We start from the raw sequence: 23,673 nt of genomic DNA on the forward strand, positions 1-23,673 counted from the left end.
ACTCTGCCCTTCCCCTAGTTGGGCACCCCTGGAGCTGAGCCCTCTGAAAAGAGATTTTTGCAGCTGGCTTCTTGCCCTCTGGTGGTAGCATGTGGAGTTACCTCCCCTTTAGGACCTGCTCATTCTCTTTATCCCCACGGAACACAGGAAGTGCTAGCCACTGCTAGCTGCCCCTGTTCTGTCTGAAGCTCATCAGGTATCATCTGGGCTGATTTTTGCCTCCAGAAGATGCAGTCATCAGCTGGCCTAAGGAAAAACACCTAGGATGCGAGATCCCTTTTTTTACCCTACAGCTGGGCGAAAGCAGTTTGCCCGCCATGAGTGGGCCCAGAAGGCGGCGTACCTGCTGGGCTGCAGCCTGGAGGAGCTGTCCTCAGCCATCTTCAAGCACCAGCACAAGGCTGGCACTCTGCAGCGCTCCACCTCCTTCCGCCAGGGCCCTGAGGAGAGCAGCCCGGGAAATGGGACAGGTACTCTCTGCCCCTTGGCTGGTGATTGTGAGCAGGAGGCCTCATCCGGGGCTTGCTGCCATCCCTGGGGCTAGAGGGGACTCCTGGAGTGAACAGATGCTCTGTCAGTGGCAGAAGCCCCACCCCAGGCCCCCTGCTGACTGGGCCCTGGGCAGTTCAGGGGCATACCCAGGTGGGGAACCCTGGGGAGCAGAAGATAGCGCTGCTCCCCCTGTCCCACAGGCCCGAAACTGAGTGCGCTGGAGTGCCTCGAGGGGATGGCGGCTGGCCTCTACAGCGAGCTCTTCACCCTTCTCGTCTCCCTGGTAAACAGGTGAGTGCCAGGCGGGACCCAGGGCGTTTCCTGCTTTGGCAGAGGTGGAGTTGATGCCTTTGTGTCTGGTTGGCTGAGGCAGAGCTAGCCTCCTCCAGCAGGGGCTCACTGTCTCATGGGGGCCATGAGCTAGGCCGGCACTCCCTCCCAACCAGGTTCCTGGGGACCTGGGCAGGGGTGGAGGTCAGGCTTGGGTAGGGCAGGGCTGCCTGGTGCCAGGGACCAACCAGCGGGGCTCTGACCCAGGCTGTCCCTATCCAGGGCTCTCAAGTCCAGCCAGCACTCGCTCTGCTCCATGATGATTGTGGACACCCCGGGCTTCCAGAACCCTGAGCAGGGTGGGTCAGCTCGTGGAGCCTCCTTTGAGGAGCTGTGCCACAACTACGCCCAGGACCGGCTGCAGAGGCTCTTCCACGAGCACACCTTCGTGCAGGAGCTAGAAAGATACAAGGAGGTAGCTCTCGGACCTGGGCCCCCTGGGCCCCACCCAGCCTCAGCTTCTGGCCTTGGCACCCTCAGAAGGGCATTTGTGGATGCAGAAGGCACCCCTTCCCCACTCCTTACTCTGTTTCTGTCCTCCTGTGCTCTCCAGAGCAGGAGTCATTCCTAGCCCCCTTGTCCCTGGCCTCTGGCTTTGGCTGTGTTCTCACTTTGTGGAGAGTTTACTCTCCAAGAAGCTGTGGATGCATTGAGGGCCCTCAGGAGGCTGCCCTTGCCCTCTTTTGAGGCACCGCCCCAGCCTGGTGATTGCCACTGTATGATTCCTGCTCCAAGTGTGTCTGGGCCTGGCCTTCCCGTCTCCCTTCCCTGATCTGTGAGATGCCGGGTGATGGCTTAGTGCCTTCCATAAAAAGAGTGTCCCAGATGGGATGAGAACTGGAAATCCTGCCTCATCTGAAAGTGAGTTGAGTGAATTGTCAGGATATTTATTTGGGGTGAAAGAGGATTCAGAAGGAAAATGGCATTTGTCTTCAAGTGTTCAAGGATGATTGTGTGAAATTGAGAGTGGGCTTACTCTGCGTTGTCTAATCAACTGATGTGAGTAACAGGAGAATGTGACTCTGGCTTAGGTTAAAAAGAGGTTCTTAGAATTTTAGCTGTACAAAAAAATATAGTGAGTTGCCTTGGGAGCAGTTTCATTTGGGATGATGGTGGGAGCACCTGCAGGCACAGGAGCTTGGCCTTGCTGGCCTCAGGAACCCCTCAGCCACTCATAGGGCTGTACCCCCAACATGACCCTCATGCTCAGTATTGCTCGGCCTTCCTTCCCAGGAGAACATTGAGCTGGCGTTTGATGACTTGGAGCCCCCCACGGATGACTCTGTGGCTGCTGTGGACCAGGCCTCCCATCAGTCCCTGGTAGGAGCTCCAGAGAGGGTCTGGGCAGCCTTTCCTCTCGTTACTCACCCCTCTCCCCATCTGAGCTGCTGCTGGGGGTGCCACTGTGGGCTGAGGGAAGGTCCAGCAGTCATGCCCAGACACCAACTACTCTGTGGAGCTGGGGCTCTGCCTCTCAGCACTCAGGCAGTCTGGCCAGGAAGGTGGCATTTTCTTCTGCCCTGGTGCCCTGGGGAGCCACAGCCCACAGGTGTCCCAGCCGGGCAGGAAAGCATATCTCATTTCTTAGCATCTGAGGCTCAGGCCCCAGCTGGTGACTGGCTGAACCACCAGTGCGTCTGCCAGGAGCCCTGGTAACCAGTCCCAAGTGGTGAGGGCACAGACCCCAAGGACAAAGGCATTCCCTCCCATTGTCTCCAAGAAGAGGACTGGTGCAACCTAACAGAGCAGGGCCAGGAGCCAGCCTCCCACTCCCAGCGGAGACAGTGCTAAGCTGTACAGTGCCCTCTGGAGGGCTGTCATGGGTTTGAACCCTTGCCCCTCAACCCTGGGGGCAGGCTTTGTCACCCTTTGTGCTAGTGTCTTGGGCACCTTGGCACTCGGTGGGGGACTGGCTGGCCTTGCGAACACTTGGCATTTAGTGCTTGTCCTCCATTGGGGAATTGCATAAGGTGCTCTGTTGGAGAACCGGCATTTTGTGAGGCTGCCCATCTCCCTCCTCTGCTTTCATTCCTGCCTCTCCCTCCCTCTTCTCTGCCATAAGGCCCTGTTTGGCTTGCATACATGGTGGGGCCTGGGAGGGAGTGAGTATGCCCCAGGGACAGATGTTTAAAGTGCCCAAGCACCGCATCTCCCTGGGGAAGTGGATTTTCTTTTCCTGACACCTGAGCTCCTGTGGTGGCCTCACTCAGAGCTGTTGTAGTTCCTGGGAGAGGGGGAACGTCAGCATGTGAGACTCATGAGCAGCAGGGGTCAGGCAGCGTGTGGGAAGAGCTCAGCCCTCCTTTGTCTCCTGTGGTCTCCTCTGACTACTGTGCCCTGGCGTGGGGCAGCTGCACCCCTGGGAAGGGGCCTTGGTGCCAAGCCTGTCTCCCCATCTGATGGCTTCATTGCTTGTTCCCGCTACTCAGCACCAGCTGCCAGAGTTGCCCTGCCCTTTGGCCATGTTCTGCTTCCTTCTGGTAATCACGCCAACTCCCTTGGGCATCTGTGGGGAGGAGATGCAGGCAGCTGGGGTCAAAGAGATGAAAAATGGCTCTTTTTCTCGCTTCTTTTTTCCTCTGGTCCCTAAAGGCCAGGCCAGAATAGGGTGTAGGGAAGGTTCCTTCCTTTCTGCCTGAGGAAGATGTGGGAACTCCATAGAAAAGGCACTTTGAGGCCAGATGTGGCCACAGGCCTAGTTTGTTTGGCCTTCATGGGATATTAAAAATCAGAATTTTGTATATTTCTACCTTCTCTTGAAGAACCAGAGAGTTTATCAGTGCCAGGCCAGTGTTCTTCCAGGACAGCAGATGTCTGCAGCTCAGTGGAGGTGGTTCTCTTTAGACAGGGACACCTGCTCTCTAGCTCATCCCAGCTTCCACCAGGTTTGGCTGCCACATCCATTAAGTCACCTGTCTTATGCTTTTGGCCCTTGAGTTTATACCCTGCAGTGATCCTGGCAGCCGTCTGAGCCCTCTCTGGGTTCTCTCCTCTCGGGGACCAGGATTAAGCCCACAGCCATCACTCACTAACAGCTTCCATAGGGCCAAGCCTTGTGCTCAGGGCCTTCCAGACTTTATCCCACTGCCAAGGAGTGAGAGCAGTACAGGACTCACCCAAGCCCCTTGTGACCTCTGAGGGGACAAGGGTGGAGGAGGGACTCAGGGCACAGGCTTGGGCCAGCAGGAAGGCTGTAGTCTTTGGTGACTTTGGACCAGAGCGATAAGCGTCCTCTTTTGCTGTGAGCTTCCCTCCGCTCCATTTCTCGGCTCCCCTTTCCCTGGAATGCCCGCCTCCTCCACAAGATGTCAGCAGTGAGCAGCAGGAGCTGCGGCATGTGCGTGCGTGCAAGGGTGCATGTGTGTAGCATTCTGTAGAGTGTGTTTGGGCCCAAGGACCCTGGCCCCTTTCCCGCAGCTCCATATAACAAGGAGGGATTGCTCCTTCTCTGTAGGTCCGCTCACTGGCCCGCACAGACGAGGCGAGGGGCCTGCTCTGGCTATTGGAAGAGGAGGCCCTGGTGCCAGGGGCCAGCGAGGATGCCCTCCTGGAGCGCCTTTTCTCCTATTATGGCCCCCAGGAAGGTGACAAAAAAGGTAGGTGGCATCCCTAGAGGGTAGCTCCTCTGCTTCCTCTTACACTCAGGTGGAGCCAGGTGGCACTCCCTGGGGCCCACCCACTTTGTGCTTGGGCCCTGCCCGACAACCTGAATCTTGCTTCTCTTACCCCCAGGCCAAAGCCCTCTTCTGCGCAGCAGCAAACCACACCATTTTCTCCTGGGCCACAGCCATGGCACCAACTGGGTAGAGTACAATGTGATTGGCTGGCTGAACTACACCAAGCAGAACCCAGCCACCCAGAATGCCCCCCGGCTCCTGCAAGACTCCCAGAAGTAAGACCACCACTCCATCTGCCCCTGTCCTGTCCCCAGGACTGTTTTGGTTTTGGGGTTCCCTCCTCCTGGAGTTGTCTCAGAAGGCCCCTCACTAGCAAAGTAGATGGCCTTTATTCCTGAGAGGCAATGGCCCCGGGCACTTGGCCTTGAGGAACTGGAGAGGGCTCCTGGAGTAGAGGGGGGAGGCAGACCTGGTAGGAGAGCCATGGTTTAAATTTAAAGAACACCCCACAGTCAAAGAAGGCAGGAGCAGCCTTTGAAACCCTCTGCCCCACAGGCCCTGTCATCCACTCACTTATTCAGAAGATAGTTAGTGGGCATCCACCCTGCAACAGGTACTTGGCAGATAATAGTGAACAAAACTGAACTCCCTGCCCCTGTGGAATTTACATTCTAGTGGGAGAGACAGATAATAAACAGGAAACGTAATAAGTAAATTATATCATGTGTTAGAAGATGTTGAACCCTAACCCCTCCTGTCACATTGGAAGCCCTTCCACACCTCTGCCCTCCCTGCTGAGGGAGAAATAGATGAGTAGGTCACTCCCCTCTGTTCAATTCCTGTCCATCCCTTGGCTTCTGCCTACCTCCCACTTTCTTTCCTTACTGTTTGAAAGTTTCTCCAGTTTGTTTCTCGGTAGGGTATGGGACATACAGTCAGGTAGCCAGGCCCCTGGATGTGGCTGAATGGGACTGTTTGGTGCCCTGGGGCCTTGTGGGAGGAGTAGTCTCTTCTGCTCCATTGAGGTGACTCCTTTTCCTCCCTTGTTCTCCCACCTCTGGCAGAAAAATCATCAGCAACCTGTTTCTGGGCCGCGCAGGCAGTGCCACGGTGCTCTCAGGCTCCATTGCAGGCCTGGAGGGCGGCTCACAGCTGGCACTGCGCCGGGCCACCAGCATGCGGAAGACCTTTACCACGGGCATGGCGGCTGTCAAAAAGAAGTCACTGTGCATCCAGATTAAGCTGCAGGTGGTAAGTGCCAGCCCAGGCCCCAGCGGGCAGGCCTGGGGACTCTTACTCCTGGCAGGCAGGCCTGGGGACTCCGAGCACACTGAGGCCATCTGGTGCCCACTCAGCATCCCACTGTGACTCAGTGGCTACTGGTGGGGTCTTCTTTTCAGTGCTGCTGCCTGTGAGTGGCCACCCAGGCCTGGCGAGGGCAGAGTTGTCCAGGCTTAGCATGCCCTGGCTGGTGCTGGGACCCCTGCTACCCTGTGAGCAGTGGAGATGCTGGCACCAGTCCCTGTTCTCCTGGGCATGGGCCATCAGGGCCCACTGAGGGCGGTCCCTTCCCCTTGGCAGGACGCCCTCATTGACACCATCAAGAAGTCAAAGCTGCATTTCGTCCATTGCTTCCTGCCCGTGGCTGAGGGTTGGGCCGGAGAGCCCCGATCTGCCTCCTCGCGCCGAGTCAGCAGCAGCAGTGAGCTGGACCTGCCCTCTGGAGACCACTGCGAGGCTGGCCTCCTGCAGCTGGATGTGCCCCTGCTCCGCACCCAGCTCCGCGGCTCCCGCCTGCTTGATGCCATGCGCATGTACCGCCAAGGTGGGGCTTCCTTCCCTCTCAACTCCTGGCTCTCTTTTCCAGAGCTGGCCTGCCCGGCGCAGCCTCCTGCCTGGGACCCGTGGGCCACGGTGGGGCTGCTCCTGCCTTAGGGCTGGCCTTTGTCTCTTTCCTTACACTCCTTTCTGCTCTGATCTCTCCTTGTCTCTCCCAGCCCACAGCCCCTTCCTTTCTCCATTTTTTTCCATCCTGCAGAGTCGCTGCCTCCTCCTCTCCCTTCCATATTCAGTTCTCTTTACTCCCCCACCCCTGCTCCACCCCACTCCTTGTCATTTGTCCAGAGCCTCCTATCTCCCCATGTCCCCAGTTTGAACAGCTCAACTTTGCCCACAGCAGCAAACCCGGTGGCCTTTCGGAGCCATCTGCCCAGTGAGAAATGAGGTGCTAAATCTTTCTGAAGTACTTAAAATTCCTAAGAAAGGTCAGACAGACTCTTTTTATGGACCCATCTAGAGGAGGAGACACAGAGGATGATAGTAATAGTGGTTACTTAGCGTCCTTAGACCATTTACCGCGCACTCACCATTCGAAGCTCTTCCCACACATTCCTCATTTAATCCTCAACAACCTCACGAGGTAGATGCTGCTATCATTCCAGATGAGGAGACTGAGGCTCAGAGAGGTTAACTATCTTGCCCAAGGTCACTCAGCTCCTGAGTGGCAGAGCAGGATTTGACTAGGCAGGCTGGCTGTAGAGTCATGTCTCATGTCTCTCAAGTAGGTTATTTTTTGTTTGCTTTTATTTTTTGCCTGACAAGTTATGAGTTGCTGGGTTTCTGCTGTTTATCTCCTTCACTAGAAAAGCAGGTAGGGTCCCACCCCCACCTCCCCACAGCCAGGTCCCCTTCAGATTTTCCCATGGGCACCGTCACTTTTCCTTAGCAGCCCAAGCCAGGAAACCGGCTCCCTGCCCTGCTCTAAATAAATCATCGATCTGTCCCCATGTCTTGATATGGAGTTGGTGTTTATTATTTCAAAACCAGATTGTTACCGCTCTGAACCAAAATCAATGTGCTTTACTCAAACAAGCAGATCGATGAGGCCGGCAGCAGCAGGCCCCCCTCCCTCACCCGGCCCCCAGCCACCGACGATAGCACTGATGATTAATTAAGATGCCAGGCGTCCAGACCTGCTATCCTGGCCCATCAATTTAATTGCAATTCAGATACAATCAATAGCTCACTTTGTCTTGGCCCCTCAGCAGCCCCCGCCTCCTGTTTCAATTATCAGGCACATGCATCAGCCTCACCTCCCAGCTGGAGGGTTTCCCAGAGTCAGCTAGCCCAGCACTGCTGTGGAGCGAGCCCCTGGCTGGTTATCAGGAGCCCAGGTTTGGAAGCCAGTTCTGCCCCCGGCGGCAGCCTTTGTAACCTTGACCAAGCCAGTTGCTCCGTTTCTGGGTCTGAAAGATGAGTCGGATCTGGTTTAAGATCCCTTTCCAGTTTGAAATTATGTGATTCTGTGGGAGTGGTGTTCGTCGCCCTCTACCCTGGGCTCTGGTAAGATCGAGGTGACTTGTCATCTCCTGCTAGCCACTGCTCTGACCTTGCTCCAAGCCAAAAGCCACCTCACACCTCTCCTGACCTGAAGCCCAGACACTCTTCAGGGAAAGAGAACTACAAGTCTTTTTGGTCACCTGGCCTAGGACTCAAGGTCAGGGTGCAGGCGGGGAGGGCAGCCTTTCTGATGTCCTGCTTCAGTGGATGGAGGAAAGGAAAGGAGTGTTTATTAAATACCCAGCAAGTGAGTCACACTGTGCTTTTTACTGGTTTCTCATTTACTCTCCATGACTAGCATGTAGTACTAGGGCACCATTTAAAGGTGAAGAAACGGAGGCTCAGAGAGGTTGAGTGATTGGCCTAAGGTCACATGATCCTAAGAGGGAGGGCCAGGGCCTAGCCCAGGCACGTTTCCTCTCAGTTACTCTGTGGTGCCTTTTATTTATTTATTTTTTTGAGACAGAGTCTTGCTCTGTCTCACAGGCTGGAGTGCAGTGGTGCGATATTGACTCACTGCCGCCTCTGCCTCTTGGGTTCAAGCAATTCTTCTGCCTCAGCCTCCCGAGTAGCTGAGACTATAGGCATGCACCATCATACCCAGCTATTTTTTTTGTATTTTTAGTAGAGACCAAGTTTCACCATGCTGGCCAGACTGGTCTTGAATTCCTGACCTCAAGTGATTCTCCCACCTTGGCCTCCCAAAGTGCTGGGATTACAGGCATGAGCCACCACACCTGGCCTGGTGTCTTGTTTTTTTGAGACTGGACTCTTGCTTTTTTTGTCCAGGCTGGAGTGCAGTGGTGCCATCTCAGCTCACTGCTACCTCTGCCTCCTGGTTTCAAATGATTCTCCTGCCTTAGCCTCCCGAGTAGCAGGAGTTACAGGTGTGCGACACCACACCTGGCTAATTTTTGTTTGGCTTTTTTTTTTTTTTTTTTTTGAGGTGGAGTCTTGCTCTGTTGCCCAGGATGGAGTCCAGTGGCACGATCTCGGCTCACTGCAACGTCTGTCTCCTGGGTTCAAGCAATTCTTCTGCCTTGGCCTCCTGAGCAGCTGGAACTACAGGTGCACACCACCATGCCTGGCTAATTTTTGTTTTCTGTCTTGACCTCCCAAAGTGCTGGGATTACAGGCATGAGCTACCGCACCTGGCCTATTTTTTTTTTTTTAAGACTATAAGACGTCATTCTGTCTGGGTTATCACTGAGGCATAGATTTGGAGAGCTAGAAAGCATCTTGGGAATGCTTCCTCCCAGCTGGTCAGCTGCCCCACAACCTGCCATTTGCACACCTCACTGACTAGGAGCTTGCTTCCCTCTGAAGGAGCCTGTTCCTTTTTCAAGCCTTCCTGTCCCCCTGTGGAGAAGGCCTGATTCCTCCTGGCCTCCTCTTCCTCCTTCCCTGCCTTCCCCTTCTCTGCTCTCCTTTCCAGGCCTGCCTCAACCACAGGCTTCCCACCCCCTTCAGTTTCTTCCCCTTCGGTGACTCTCCACTGGCTTCCTCTCCACTCTTCCAGTGGCTACTGGGGTGTGCTCGGAGCAGGCAGCGTTGACAGGCCCGGCTCTGGGCCGTTCTCTCTAGGTTACCCTGACCACATGGTGTTTTCTGAGTTCCGCCGCCGCTTTGATGTCCTGGCCCCGCACCTGACCAAGAAACACGGGCGTAACTACATCGTGGTGGATGAAAGGCGGGTAGGTCCAGGTTCCCAGATCCCTCTCCCTCTGCCCAGGCCCCTCAAGCAGCTGCCCTTTCCAGACTCATCTGCCCTCCCTTCCCTGGAGACCCCATTTGGCCCTGTCAGGGGCTCCCGGTTTTGGAAGCACCCAGCTATGGCCTGGGGCCTGGACCCTAGGAGCTGGAGAAGAGCCACCTCTCCTTGGAAGCCTGAACTGGGGGCGTCTGCTCGCTGGTGAGCTAGACGGTCATCCAGGAGCAAGCAGGGCCTGGACCCACTGGGGACAGATGAGAATTAGTGATTTGGGAGCCCCATGAACAGGGATTGGTTCCTGAGGCAGGAAGCCATCCAGTGCTGGGTGAGCATTCCTCCTAGATGGAAGGTGGGTATGGCGAGACCTCTGTGGTACCAGGGTGAACACAGGCTGCCAGGCCCTTTGCCGGCCCTGGTTGGTGAATGCGTGGCTGCAGAAGGGGTGTCCCTGCCAGTTTGGGCCATCACCCTGAACCCCAGAGGCAGCCCCTCAGACAGTCACAGGGCTCCAGGAGCAAAGGAGCCCCTCCCTCACTGTGCTCAGGCCTCAGGCACCGAGCCTGACTCTGAAAGCACCTCAGACCTTAGGATGGCTTCCCTAAAAGGAGGGATGCTGCAGAATGGGACAGGAAGCCCACAGAGTGCCCAGGCTGTCTCTGTGTGTGCCCTCCGCCCCTCCACCCTCAACTTAAAGACCTGTATTCATGGAGGGGGCCCGGAAGCCCCTCCTTCCATCCTCTGGCCTGCCGGTGGCCTGAGCAACCTTGTGTGGATGTAGATGCCCATCCCACGCCCCCTTCTCATGGGCCCTCAGCCTCCATTCCAGCTTCTCACCTGTGGCTACACCAGCACCTTATCAGCCCTGGAAATGCCTCACCTCCGAAATCTGAAATTCCAGCGTGGTTTTCTCTGATCGTAGCCTCCTGCCTTCTGGTCCCACTCCCCTCTTCCCCTCAGGACACCCGCTCTCTGGCTCCATCAGGACCTCTCATTTCTGGATTGCACTCCATTTCTCTGTCAGTTCTCCCCTTTTCCATGGTTCACTCTCCAGTCACTCAGCCTCCATTGCCCTCAGCCCTCCTGAGCCTCCCACAGCTCCTGGCCTGCCAAACTCCCACCCTGAAGTGCCAGCCTTTGGGTGTCTACAGTCCTAGCTCTGGGCTCCCAAGGGTGGTGAGAGAAAATTATACAACTTTGTGGACTTGACTTCCTACAGGTTCATGGTCTTCAGCCTTTGGTGGGCCCTCAGGGGGACCAGCAAGTCTTCTAGATGTCCCTTCCTTATCTGGCCATGACTGCAGGCTTCCTATTTGCTGTTCCATTCTCCATCTTTCTCCTCAAATCCTCCCCACCCCACCTTCCAAGCTCACCTTCCAGCAGATACCCAGGACCAGATCTCAGGACATCAGGCTCCAGCTGCTTCTTCTGCCTCCTGCAAACCTCCCTTGGCCTTCATCTTCCTGTGCCCCTTCTGTCTTGGTGGGAGAGGGTCCTCCTCTCATCCAGTTCCTTGCTGCTGTGCCTTGGAGTCTATTTCCTTGGGTCTCCACAGAGACCCATCCCATCAGTGTCAACTCACTTCTATCTCTATTTCCTCTGGTGTCTCCTCTCCTGGCTCTTTTCCCTCCATGGAGAAGCTCCCCACAAACCCTGCAGGCCTTGATCTCTGGAGGGAGCTTCTGTCACCTGTGTCATTGTCCCCCTGGACTGTGCTCTGCCTCCCGCCTACTCTGGGCTTTTTTCCTGCTGCCCCCACTGCCCATGGCTGCCTGATCCCCCTCCCTGAGGCCCTGGCACCTATCTTCTCATCCCCTACACCTTCCATATTGCCAGAGCCAAGGAGCACTTTTCTATCCCTTTGTTACTTGAATTCTTAGCAGCACGGGGCTCCATTCTTTCTGAGACATTCTCTGCTGGGCCTCTGCTGCCACTCCTGATTCCCCCTTGACTCTGTTCTCACTCCCTCTGAGCTCCTCTTTTTCCACTTGCCCCTGAAATAAAGATGTCTCTTTCTCAGAACTCTCTCCTTTTCCATATATATTTTCTATTCTGCGCCCTCTTCCTGGGCAACCTCATTCACACTCATCATTTCAATTACTGCTTAAATATTGATGACTCCCAAATCAATACCTCTAGCCCAGGCCTCTCTCCTGAGCTCCAGACATGCATTTCTATCTGGCTGCCTTCTAGACTTCTCTACCCCTATGCCTTATGGCATCTCAGACTTGGCTTATTCAAACCAAACCCATTCTTCCTCCTCCCAAGCTGCCTCTTTCTCTTATATTCCCTACTTTAGGGAATGGCACCATTATCTGCTTAGTTACATAAATCGGAAATCTCAGTATAGCTCTAGATTTCTCCTTACATACCTTCCCTCTGTATCCGGCAAGGCTCTGTCTCCTTAACACCTGCTGTGTGCTCTCCTCCTCTTTTCCCCTTGGGCCAGGTTTTATTCCCTTCCTGTGGATTACTGCCTAAGTGGGGTGGGTCTCCATCCATCTACCCATTTGCCAGTGAGATCTCTACCAGTGCAGACCTGGTCATGCCCATCCCTGAGATGACTCTCCAGAGACCCCCTAAGCACACAGGGCTCCACCTGCTTCAGCTCCTGCCCCTCTCTAGCTGCACCTTAACTACCCACACCCCATCCCAGTTCCGATGAGTGACTTGGAGTTTCCTCAGTGTGTTTTGCTGTCTTGTGCTCCTAGGCCTTTGCATATGCTGATTCCTCTCCCTGAAATGCCCTATCCTCTACTTTGTCCAGCTCATTCTCACTTGCATTGAAATTTCTCACACAAACAGGACCCATCTGAGGTGCCTTGCACATGCCCTGGTCTGACATAGGTGCCGCCTCCTCTGGGTACTGCACTAGTTCACTGGTCTTGCTCCCCAGCAAGATGGTTCATTCCTCTTGTTGTCATCTCTGTGTCCCCAGAGTCCAACCCAGGGCCTGACACTGAGGAAGCCCACCCAAGTGCATGAAGAACAGATTATCTAGGAGGAGGGAGGGAAAGGGCTGAGGGCCTGGAGGAAGCCCTGCATGGCGAGGGGTGGCCCACGCGGGCTGACAGAGGCCTTTCTCCACAGGCAGTGGAGGAGCTGCTGGAGTGCTTGGATCTGGAGAAGAGCAGCTGCTGCATGGGCCTGAGCCGGGTGAGTTGCCCCGAAGGAGGGCAATCGGGCCTTACTCTCCAGCGCCCCCTGTCAGGTGGCTGGCCCGCTCCTCCTGTTCTCCCTGCTCAGCCAGACATCACCAGTCTCCTGGTGTCCCTCTGAGTCTTGCCACCAGCTCCACCCCGCCCTGCCACTCAGGGGATGCCCCCTTTGGGGCCAGGGGCCAGGGAGCTAGAGGTTTCAGATGCAGCAAACTGGCTTTCCTTCCTTCTGGATGACTGGCTTGTTCAGTCCCAGGAACGCCTCTGTAATGTCGGGAGAGAGTGGGTGGAAGGTGGCCCTGAACTTGGCTCAGTTCCTGGTGTGGGGAGTCAGGAGGGCTGGACCAAGAGGATGTGGGCTGGAAGAGACGGGAAGGCCATGGATAGAGCCCCTGTGGAGAGTTGTCTGGGGCTTCTGGGTTCCAGAGGGTAAGCAGGACATGGTAAGACTATGCCACCATCACCTGCCTACAGGCCGAATTCACCATCTGAATGGAACGCCTCGCGTAAAAGGCAGGCACACCCACCCCTGGGTGCCAGTCTGCCACGTCACTCCTCACCAAAGGGTCAGCTGAGCATTCCTCCCACGGGCAGGGAGCCCTGCACACCCCTCTCTTTCAAGCCTGGGAACCCTGGACAGGCAGCATCTGCATATGCGCCCCTGGGCCAGAGTGGAAGGGAGGCCAGTGGGGGTTCTGGAGCCGTTTCTGCTGGTAGAGAGGGAAGGAACTCTGAGTCACGGGGCCCCATGGGGTGTGTGCAGGGGAAGGAGGTACTTGCAGAGGTTTGAGTCTCACTTGTCCTGTGTCCTTGGTCCTCCTCTTGGGCCTGCATGTTGAGTCACTTTCCTGGCTCCTCCCACCCTCCCTGTCATTCACTTCCATCTCTGTGTCTGCATCTTCCCATCTCCGCTTCTGTTGTCCCTGGCTTTCCCTTTGGCCCCAGCCGTCCCTGCTGGTCTCTATTGCTTGGTTTCTGGTTCTGTGTTTTTCTGTTTCTCTCTTTGTTCTCTGTATCTTTGTGTCCCATCCTCTTTCTGTGTCATTTTCTGGTTTGTGTCACTGCTTTGTCTATCTCTGTGTCTGGCTCAGCTCTTTTCTCTCTGTCTGTTCCCTTCCCCTTGCTGCTTTAAGCCATCTGCAATCAGGGGTTTGCTTCAGCCGCAGGGTCTGTCCCAGGGTCCACTCACACTGGTCTTTCCCTCCAGGTTCCTGCCTCTCAAGCAGGCTGAGCTGCTGCTGGCTGCCATTGGGGATGGCACCTTCTCCAGCCTATGCCTGGGTTCCCAGGCCTATCTCCGGCAGGAAAGGGCCTGTGCAGGCTGATTCTCTTCCCAGCTACTATCTCAGACCTTCTGTCATCCTGAGCCATGCCAGGTGCCCAGCTGAGGCAGGCAAGCCCCAGGGCCCAGTGTTACTCCAGGGCAGAGCTGGGCCAACATTGGGCACCTGCTCACATCTAGTTTGGGAAAGAAAGCTCAGGTCATCTAGGCTCTGGTTAACACTGACTCGTGAGCAAGGATTCCACATGCGTCACATTGCTTCAGAGAGGAGGGGATCTTCATCTGAGTCATGGGACCCTGAGAGTTTCAATAAGGACTTTGGGGGAATCAGAGCCTCCTGACATGATAAAATTTGTATGAATGTGTATTTTGGGGAAGAGATGGTTCTGAGCTTTCACCCCATACCCAAAAGGACCCTTAACCCCACAGATGTTCAAGAGAGATTTGAAGCTTGCTTCTTTGGCCTCTAGACCATTCTTTCTCTTCTCACTGTGTCTCTGGGCCATTCTCCACCCCCAGCTCCGGCACCTCAGTTCTGCTCTGGGCAGGTGGCTATGGGACCTAACCAAGCGCATTTTCTGTCCCCCCCATGGAACCTGGATATTCTTTACCCCCAGTGGGATTCCGGGCTTGCACATTATATGAAATTAAGCAGCTGGGGGCCAGGCGTGGTGGCTCATGCCTACAGTCCTAGCACTTTGAGAGGCCAAGGTGGGTGGATGGCCTGAGCTCAGGAGTTTGAGACCACCATGGGCAACATGGTAAAACCCTGTCTCCACTGAAATACAAAAAATTAGCTGGGCATGGTGATGGCTGCCTGTAGTCTCCAGCTACTCAGGAGGCAGAGGCATGAGAATCATTCAAACCCAGGAGGCAAAGGTTACAGTGAGCAGAGATTGCACCACTGCACTCCAGTCTGGCAACAGAGCGAGACTGTCTCCAAAAAAGAAAAAGAAAAAGAGAAAGAAATTGAATGGCCAGGCATGACAGCTCACACCTGTAATCTCAGCACTTTGGGAGGCTGAGGCAGGAGGATCAGGTGATGCCCAAAGTTCAAGACGACCGTGGGCAACATAGGGAGACCCCATCTCTACAAAAAATACAAAACTTAGCTGGGCACCGTGGTGCACACCTGTAGTCCCAGCTACTGGGGAGGATGGCTTAAGCCTGGGAGGTTGAGGCTGCAGTAAGTCATAATCACACCACTTTACTCCAGCCTGGGTGACAGAGCAAGACTGTTCAAAAAAACTTTAAAGAAGAGAAAATAAATTGAGCCTCAGGTAGAAACTAAGACCCACGGGAGACCTCATGTTCGATGGTGGGATTTAGGGAAGTGTCACAAAGGACTGAGCTGGCCTTTTCCAAGCCCAGCCTCAGGTGACCAGGTTTCTATGGAGTTGCCAGAGGCAGAGCTTTCTCAGCAAAAAGTTTAAGCCTTCTCTTTGGATCTTTGCTGAAGGGGGCCTTGGGTTACTGTGCCTGTTGGCTCTGAGTGCATTTATGTAACCTGTGTTTCCCATCATGTTCACATCTTCTCTTTTCCCTACAAAAAGAAATTTTCTGTGTTCTGTGCCAGATGGAGGTAGGCATATACATAGGTGTCTGTGCCCACTCTCATGGATACAGAGTCATTTTTTTCGCCTAACCCTTCCAGTTTCACACACACTCCTCTTTGTGGTATGTGACAAATTTTACCAAGCCCTGTCTCAGAGCAGCGCAGAGTATAAGGAAAGGCCCGGTGTGGGGGCGCCCAGCTGGTTCCGCACATGCCTGCCCTCCAGCCCCCAAACCTGTATGACAGGTCCTTCGGCTGGGCCAACCCCCGCCCACCTCACTGGCTTCTTCATGAAAAGGTGAAACCTGGGTGTGTGTTGCGGGGTGGCACATGAAAGAGGAAACCGTCTGAAATAAGACTAGCAGGGAGCGGGAGGAGAAGGCAGGAGCCTCCCACCACCCCCTTCCTGCTCTCCCCACTCTTCCTCTGCACGCTGCTACTCAGTGCGGCTTCTCACACAGACATCTGCCAGCATCCACTTCACCTGATCCCAGCAGTTGGGAGTCAGAGGGGGCTGGAGCACAGGTTGGGCCCTGCGGTGGGCTGGGGGCACAGGGGCACTGACAGGGTTGCTGGCAGTCCTGGGTAACGAAGCCCTCAGAGATATGGTAGGATGCCCCCTCCCTGTTTGACCGGTGACTGCCCCATTTCCTTCCTTGCCCCAGGTATCTTCCCTTTACCTTCCCTCACCTTTTCTCTTTTTGAAGTTAAATTTCCCATCTTACTCCTTGCCTGCCCAAACCTCCCCAGTCCCTTCTCCCTCAACTTTCCCAGGGCCTCTTCCTGCTCCTCCCCTCCTCTTGGACAATTGGATTTTGAGGCTTTTCCCAAGCCAAGGGCTGCAGTCCCTGACCTGCTTGTTTCTCCAGCTCCCCGCCTTCCCTCCCTTTCCTCTGCTGGGCTGGCCCTGTCTCCTGCCTTCACCTAGCCTGCTTTTCCACAGGTTTTCTTCCGGGCGGGCACCCTGGCACGGCTAGAGGAGCAGCGGGATGAACAAACCAGCAGGAACCTAACCCTGTTCCAAGCAGCCTGCAGGGGCTACCTGGCCCGCCAGCACTTCAAGAAGAGAAAGGTGCTGCTCTAGGGACATCACCTCCCTCTCCCAGCCTAGATGGGCACAGCCAAGTTCCTGGGGTAGAGACTATAAGGGGAAGAAGAGGCAGGAATCTCCCAGGGCATCCTGCCCTGGGCCAGGGTGGGAAACAGGCAGCTCCCTGGTGCCAGCAAGTGTGCTGGTGTGCCCAGTGACAGGGCCTGGTTGGAGGGCTTTGTTGAGGGGTAGGGGGAAGCAGCGCCAAGGCAAAGGTGGGCTCTGGATCATAGGCTGCTCCATGAAGATTAAGGAGCTGTGTCAGCGACTCCTTTTCTTATTAGCAAGTCCATAAAACAGCCAGCACTGCCGCCTCTTGTGTTTCAGCAAGATTAGGTTTTATAGCACAGCTAGGCCAGGGTACTGGAAATAATCAGGCAGCAAATAAAGCAGATTAAACGATTCCTAATGGCGGTGGAGTGGCTAGTGCCCAGTGCAGTGTTCTCAGGGTTGGGGTCTGTGCTACCCACACTCTGAGGGAAGGAGGAAGCCTGGGGCAAGGGGGAGCATGGAAGGTATCTGACACGGGGTCAGGGGGCCAGAGGAGCAGCCCTGGGGCCTATGCTGGTGGCAGGGAGGATTCTGGGCCGAGCTTGGCCAGGGTGACTGAGAGCTCCACTGTGTGCTACCCCCACCTCACCTGCAGATCCAGGACCTGGCCATTCGCTGTGTACAGAAGAACATCAAGAAGAACAAAGGGGTGAAGGATTGGCCCTGGTGGAAGCTCTTTACCACAGTGAGGCCCCTCATCGAAGTACAGCTGTCAGAGGAGCAGATCCGGAACAAAGACGTATGTGACAGCCTGGGAGGGCAAGTCTCTGAGAGGGAAGAGCCTTGCCAGTTTATCTTGGGCTTCTAAGCACTTCTTCGTTTAGTCCAGAAAGCTGGCATCCTTGAAGTGTGCCCATCAAACAGAAGATGTCCCTCTGGGGTGCTGCCTGAGCCCCTGGGCAGCCTCTTATGATCAAATCTTGGATATCCCCAGCTTATTGGGAAGGGTCTAGGGACAGGATCCCTGGGAGGCCATGGCTCTGCTGTTGGGTACATGACTCCCCCATGATGTCCTGGCCCAAGCTTCATCAGCTTTGTTCACTACAGGGGTGCAGACCCTCGCAGGGCCTTTGGCTCACTTTGCCCTCTTCGGTTCACCTTAGGAGGAGATTCAGCAGCTGCGGAGCAAGCTTGAGAAAGTGGAGAAGGAGCGGAATGAGCTGCGGCTCAACAGTGACCGGCTGGAGACCCGGGTGAGTGACTCCTGGCACCACACAGACTGGCCATGGACTTAGGGAGACCCGGCCCCTGCAGGTCCCTCGGGTGTTCTGGCTGAGTGAGGCAGGCACTTCAACTGGTGGTGACTCCCCAACCCCAGATCTCAGAGCTGACATCGGAGCTGACGGATGAGCGTAACACGGGAGAGTCCGCCTCCCAGCTGCTGGACACGGAGACAGCAGAGAGGCTCCGGGCTGAGAAGGAGATGAAGGAGCTTCAGGTGAGAGCAGGGCCCAGGGGAGGACGGCAGGCTGGTGACTGTCATACCCTAGTCCCCATCAGCTACCCCCAAAGATACTTGGCATCTTCACCCCTAGCCCAGCATCCCTGCCTGTCCTGGGTAAGCATGTGACCATGGTCTGTGTGGTTCGGAGAGTGGGTATGAGGGGGCAGAATGGCACAGCCCATAACCCCGTCTTTTGTAGACCCAGTACGATGCACTGAAGAAGCAGATGGAGGTGATGGAAATGGAGGTGATGGAGGCCCGTCTCATCCGGGCAGCAGAGATCAACGGGGAAGTGGATGATGATGATGCAGGTGGGCCCAAGGCCCAAGGAGCTTAGCAGTGGCTTGTGATGCAAGCCCTAATGCCCACCCCTGGATGGTCATGCCCCTTGTCCAGGCCTGCCTCCCCTCCATGGGGCTGTTATAAGACTAAAGTGAAAGAAATAGAGGAGAAGGCAGATGTGCCAGTAAATGCAGGGGATTGTTATGTAGAGCTGAAACAGCCTCAGTCATGACAAAGACTGAGGACCGTGGTCCCAGCAGTCCCTGGCAAGGGGACAGCACATGCAGCCGCATCTCCCACACTGGTTTTATGGCTAGTGGCTCCTTCTGCCTTGGGAGGAAGCCATCGTTGCAGAGAGCGTTCTGAGCCTTGGCTGACTCTTCCTGCTGCCCCCCCCACTTCCTCCTTCCCCTCTGCCCCTTATGGGGACTCTCAGCACCTCCATCCTCCTTTGTCTGCCTCAATCCCACAGATGGTGAGTGGCGGCTGAAGTATGAGCGGGCTGTGCGGGAGGTGGACTTCACCAAGAAGCGGCTCCAGCAGGAGTTTGAGGACAAGCTGGAGGTGGAGCAGCAGAACAAGAGGCAGCTGGAGCGGCGGGTGAGGCTGGGGAGGAGCCAAGGCCTGTACCTGGGAGGGCCAGGAGGGGACTGGTGCCTTGTGTTGGTCTGATGAATGCTGGGGGCAGGCAGGCCTGGCCTGGGATGGATCGGGGAGGCTGGCATGTTAGCTTCTCCGTGCAGGAGCAATCAGGAGCAAGCTATCATTAGAGCTTCTTCAGTTCCCTGAGAGACCCAACTTTCTCCTGTACCCCTGGGTCTTCCCTCACTCACCCACTTCCCTCCTCGCCTTCTCTGCCAATGCTTCTGGGCCTGTCCGTGGCCACTGACTGTGCACCCCAACTTGGTCCCCAGTTCGGGGACCTGCAGGCAGATAGTGAGGAGAGCCAGCGGGCTCTGCAGCAGCTCAAGAAGAAGTGCCAGCGACTGACGGCTGAGCTGCAGGACACCAAGCTGCACCTGGAGGGCCAGCAGGTCCGCAACCACGAGCTGGAGAAGAAGCAGAGGAGGTGGGTGGGCCCCTGCCCTGGGCCCAGAGAACCTTCTGGAGCAACCAAAGCCAGGACAGCCTCCTTGCCCTGCAGAGAGGAAAAAAGGAAGGACCTGAATTTGCCTTGCCTGCCTGGTCATTCATCTTGGAACATGAAGGGGCCTCCTCCTGACCTCCAGGGTAGACTCAGGCTGTGTCCCCACTGAAGGCCTGCCCAGGCCTCAGCTCTTGGAGGTGCTCCCCGCACCGTGTGCCTGTCACCCCATGCATGCCAGGAAGGGCATCAACCAGGACCCATGCAGGAACTGCTGCATCCCTGCCCCTGGCCCCCAGCTCTGCCTCTCCCTCACTTGCCTTAACTATACAAACACACTCTCCTGACTAATGTCGTTAAACTACCGTGCCACTTCCATCTCATTATGGTAATGATACAAAGGAGGGGGGTGGCCCTCACAGGAGAAAATCCAATCTAAATTAATTTCCCAGGCTGGGAATGAGGATGGGACGCCTTTATTAGCAGCACTGAGGAACCCACACACCCTAGGAACAGCAGGGCGCCCCAGGGAGTGGGAACAGTGCCCGTTTCTCCTCTGCAGGGGAAGGGCTTCTCAGCAGAGGCACCGGTTGCCTTTGTGAAGGGGCATCCCACACCCAGGACCCTGGGAGTGAGGATGGCAGAACAGAGCCTTTCCAGTGACCCTGGGTTGCCCCTGGCCTCCTGAACCCCTACCATCTCCCCAGCTGGGGAAATAGGAAGGTTTTCCATTCCTCTCACCCAATACCATGACCATCATTCCCTCATTCTCATCTCTGCCCTCACCCTACCCCTTTACCCAAGAGCTGGCACCCTTAGCTCTACCCCCTTTCTGAGCACCTGATGGTAATGCCAGCTCAGCCTAGTTACTGTGCTGCCATGCTCCCCACTGGGCAACTTATTAGGTTTTGGCTGCCCGCAGTTTTCTTACTTTTTTTTGATGTGGGGTTGGGGTAAGGGGAGCTGTTCAATTTCCACAGGAACCTAATTAGCTATTCAGGGAAGGTGTTAAGAGGAATTTCAGCAATTTGCTCCATATTTAGCGGGAAATGGAAGGCTGGGAAGTGGAGGAGTGAAGAAAGAGGCCCCCTGTGTGCCCATTGAGGCATGCGGCCAGCTGGGCACAGTGGGAATGTCAGCTCTGAACCTAGTGTGGGGTTTCCTGGTGGTGTCCTGCCGGCACTGCTGGGATGTGTGGTCCTGGCCAAAGAGGCAGAGGCAAGGAGCCGGTTGCTGCCCTTAAAGTTGCCAAACTGAATTGTGCAAAGTGAGTTAGTGGAAGCAGGGTGCTCATCTCTATCTTCTTCCCACCCATCCCTCACGCGGGTACCTCATCCTTTGATGTGTTGAAATGGAGAATGTAGAGACCTAACTCCTGAGGGGGCCTGTTCCCCTGCCTGGAAGCAGTCTATGGGTCTCTCCTAGGCCTACTTGGTGAAGGGCTCACCTGATTGAGTGCTCCCCATCCTAAACCTGGTTACTCAATAGTGCCTCAGTGGCCTGACCTGCCACCTCTAGATGTCACCCCTATCTCACTACTGGCCCCACGTTAGGGCTGCATGGGTTCCCCCACCCCTGCTTGGGTCTTGTCCATGGCACGACCTCCTGACAGTCTCTGTGCAGGGGACCCCGGCTCTTCCCCCATTTGATGGAGATACCACGCTCCCTCACAGGTTTGACAGTGAGCTCTCGCAGGCGCATGAGGAGGCCCAGCGGGAGAAGCTGCAGCGGGAGAAGCTGCAGCGGGAGAAGGACATGCTCCTCGCTGAGGCTTTTAGCCTGAAGCAGCAACTGGAGGTGGGTAGGGCCACCCACCATCTGTGCCCCGTTCCCCTCGCAACCGGGGGCTGGCCCTGCACCAGCCTCATCTCTTTTGCTCCAGGAAAAAGACATGGACATTGCAGGGTTCACCCAGAAGGTTGTCTCCCTAGAGGCAGAGCTCCAGGACATTTCTTCCCAAGAGTCCAAGGATGAGGCCTCTCTGGCCAAGGTCAAGAAACAGCTCCGGGACCTGGAGGCCAAGGTCAAGGATCAGGAAGAGGAGCTGGATGAGCAGGCAGGGACCATCCAGATGCTGGAGCAGGTACAGGAGGGCTTGGCCAAGGGAGGGGTGAGGTGCAGTGGGGCCGCCACCATCCCCACAGCCAGCCCCAGGCACGGGCCAGAGGATCCCGCCCCCATTCATTCCTGTGTTCACTTGCTCACCTACTCACAAAATGTGGAGTGAGCACCTGATCTGTGCCAGCCACAGTGTGAAGATAATTAAGTGCTCGTGGAGCGTTCCACAAAAACAAATCTGATGGAGCTCTAGTAGGGAGGGGCTCAGGATGCATGGCAGCCGAGGGCCACAGGCCCACCCAGCCTGCCACCAAGCCACCAAGTCAGTTCAGGGAGCTAGAGCCTGCAGGCAGATGGAGAAGCTGTAGGGCTGTCCCCACTCCAGCTGCCTCTCTCTGGGCCTATGCCAGACCTCTAGTAAGGGAGTTCAGCTGCTCTGGAGAAGCTGTTGCCACGGGAGCAAGGTGCCGGCAAAGAGAACTGGCTGGCAGGATGTTCTCGGCCCCTGAGCCTAGCGAGAGTCATGCACAGGTGGGGAGTGGGTGGGTGCTGCTGTGGAGGGAACCCGGACCCTACTCCACTTCCTCCAGGCCAAGTTGCGTCTGGAGATGGAGATGGAGCGGATGAGACAGACCCATTCTAAGGAGATGGAGGGTCGGGATGAGGAGGTGGAGGAGGCCCGGCAGTCATGTCAGAAGAAGGTAAGGTATCTGGGTACTTACCTTTCCAGCGTTAACTGCCTGTTCCCATCACTGCTTTTTAGTCAGGGGCTTTTCTGTCTCCCTGCCTCAGCCACATTGTCTTCCTTTGTCATTCTGGGCCAGGAAGCACCTCTCAGGAGCCTGGCATTGGCAGGGATGTATTGGCTCAGTCTGTAGAGAAACTTGGGACCGTGAGGAACTAATGCTCCCTGCTTTCTATGCCAGGGGTAGCCCCCCATGGCCCTGCTGTGCTGTGCTGGTGCTGCTTGCAGTCAGCTAGCCTGGCTGGACAGGTCTCCACTGGGCAGCGATGTCTCCTACTCTGGCTCAGGTAGCCACCACATGTGGCCTGCCATCCCTCCTCGTCCTCCCAGGCTGCTTTGAAGCCCTAGAAACCTGGAATTTAGGTTCAGACCCCTCCATCAACATCACTGTGCTCAGGCCCACCCCACTGTTTTCCTGGAGTGGGGGACCCAGAACAGAAAGGGCCTGCTTGGCACCAGGCACTAAAGGGATGGTTGGGTCTCTGTCCCCACGGTACTCCAGTTAAAACAGATGGAGGTGCAGCTGGAGGAAGAGTATGAGGACAAGCAGAAGGTTCTGCGAGAGAAGCGGGAGCTGGAGGGCAAGCTCGCCACCCTCAGTGACCAGGTCAGGGGACGCTCCACCTGCCAAGCCTGGCCAGCTGCCTGCCCATGTAGCCTGATGGGTGGGGATCCTAGGGATGGGGAGCTGGGAACAGAGCTGCCAGAGGAATGGGGGTGCTCCAAAGAGCCCATCCTCATCCCTCATGGAATGGGGGCATCACCATATGTTGGCACGCCCAGGCCTTTCTCCCTGGTTGGCCTGATCCTGGCTCTTCCATATCCTTATGGAGATGCTGATAATGAAGACATGGTGAGGAGGGGGTTGGGGAAGACAGGAGGAGGCTGTGTGATGGTGCCCAGAACCCCAACTGCTGATGCCACCCAGGTGAACCGGCGGGACTTTGAGTCAGAGAAGCGGCTGCGGAAGGACCTGAAGCGCACCAAGGCCCTGCTGGCGGATGCCCAGCTCATGCTGGACCACCTGAAGAACAGCGCTCCCAGCAAGCGGGAGATCACCCAGCTCAAGAACCAGGTATCCAGAGAGCACAGAGCTTACCTTTTCCATTCTCTTTTTCTCTCTTGCTCCTCTCAGTGGCTCTTGAGTCCTTGGGAAGGAAAGTGACAGGAAAGAGGGGAGCCACATGTAGCAGCCAGACTCCCCAGGCTGTGTGTGTCTACTGTCTGACCACCCAGACCGGGGTGGTGTGGACGGGGCCTGGTGCCCACCAGCCCTGTCTCAGAAGGAGATGCCCATACCTGCACCACCACACACCCATGGCCCTGGGGTCTGAAGTGAATGGAGGAGGAGGAGGAGGGCATCTGGGCTCCCTCTTCTCTGCACAGCCCTCCTGTGCCCAGGGAATGGCTGACATCTCTTCCTGGGGTGGGGGGTGGT

General features: G+C 56.0%; 1 protein-coding gene and 1 long non-coding RNA gene across 37 annotated transcripts in view; one reads left to right on the forward strand and one right to left on the reverse strand.

Annotated features, from left to right (window-relative positions):
• Positions 1-23,673, forward strand: part of MYO18A (myosin XVIIIA) — a 104,404-nt gene that overhangs the window by 61,775 nt on the left and 18,956 nt on the right. For all 36 annotated transcript variants that reach the window (XM_035300896.3, XM_054256158.2, XM_054256156.2 and 33 more), the window contains 22 exons: positions 294-470; positions 693-783; positions 1,045-1,237; positions 2,056-2,142; positions 4,277-4,418; positions 4,555-4,714; positions 5,504-5,690; positions 6,021-6,264; positions 9,363-9,472; positions 12,577-12,642; positions 16,425-16,553; positions 17,218-17,361; positions 17,726-17,815; positions 17,941-18,060; positions 18,266-18,377; positions 18,821-18,948; positions 19,263-19,417; positions 21,106-21,229; positions 21,315-21,515; positions 22,081-22,191; positions 22,738-22,842; positions 23,164-23,310. In XM_035300896.3, coding sequence (XP_035156787.3) covers positions 294-470; positions 693-783; positions 1,045-1,237; positions 2,056-2,142; positions 4,277-4,418; positions 4,555-4,714; positions 5,504-5,690; positions 6,021-6,264; positions 9,363-9,472; positions 12,577-12,642; positions 16,425-16,553; positions 17,218-17,361; positions 17,726-17,815; positions 17,941-18,060; positions 18,266-18,377; positions 18,821-18,948; positions 19,263-19,417; positions 21,106-21,229; positions 21,315-21,515; positions 22,081-22,191; positions 22,738-22,842; positions 23,164-23,310 — 3,023 coding nt within the window. The remainder of the gene's footprint in view (positions 1-293; positions 471-692; positions 784-1,044; positions 1,238-2,055; positions 2,143-4,276; positions 4,419-4,554; positions 4,715-5,503; positions 5,691-6,020; positions 6,265-9,362; positions 9,473-12,576; positions 12,643-16,424; positions 16,554-17,217; positions 17,362-17,725; positions 17,816-17,940; positions 18,061-18,265; positions 18,378-18,820; positions 18,949-19,262; positions 19,418-21,105; positions 21,230-21,314; positions 21,516-22,080; positions 22,192-22,737; positions 22,843-23,163; positions 23,311-23,673) is intronic.
• Positions 22,227-23,666, reverse strand: LOC118153807 (uncharacterized). The gene is made up of 3 exons (XR_004743394.2): positions 23,535-23,666; positions 23,335-23,383; positions 22,227-22,362 (listed from the first exon to the last, which is right to left on the reverse strand). It is a non-coding gene; the product is annotated as an uncharacterized LOC118153807 (long non-coding RNA).

Source organism: Callithrix jacchus, chromosome 5 (genome assembly GCF_049354715.1).
Source record: "Callithrix jacchus isolate 240 chromosome 5, calJac240_pri, whole genome shotgun sequence".
NCBI classification, from domain to species: domain Eukaryota; kingdom Metazoa; phylum Chordata; class Mammalia; order Primates; family Cebidae; genus Callithrix; species Callithrix jacchus.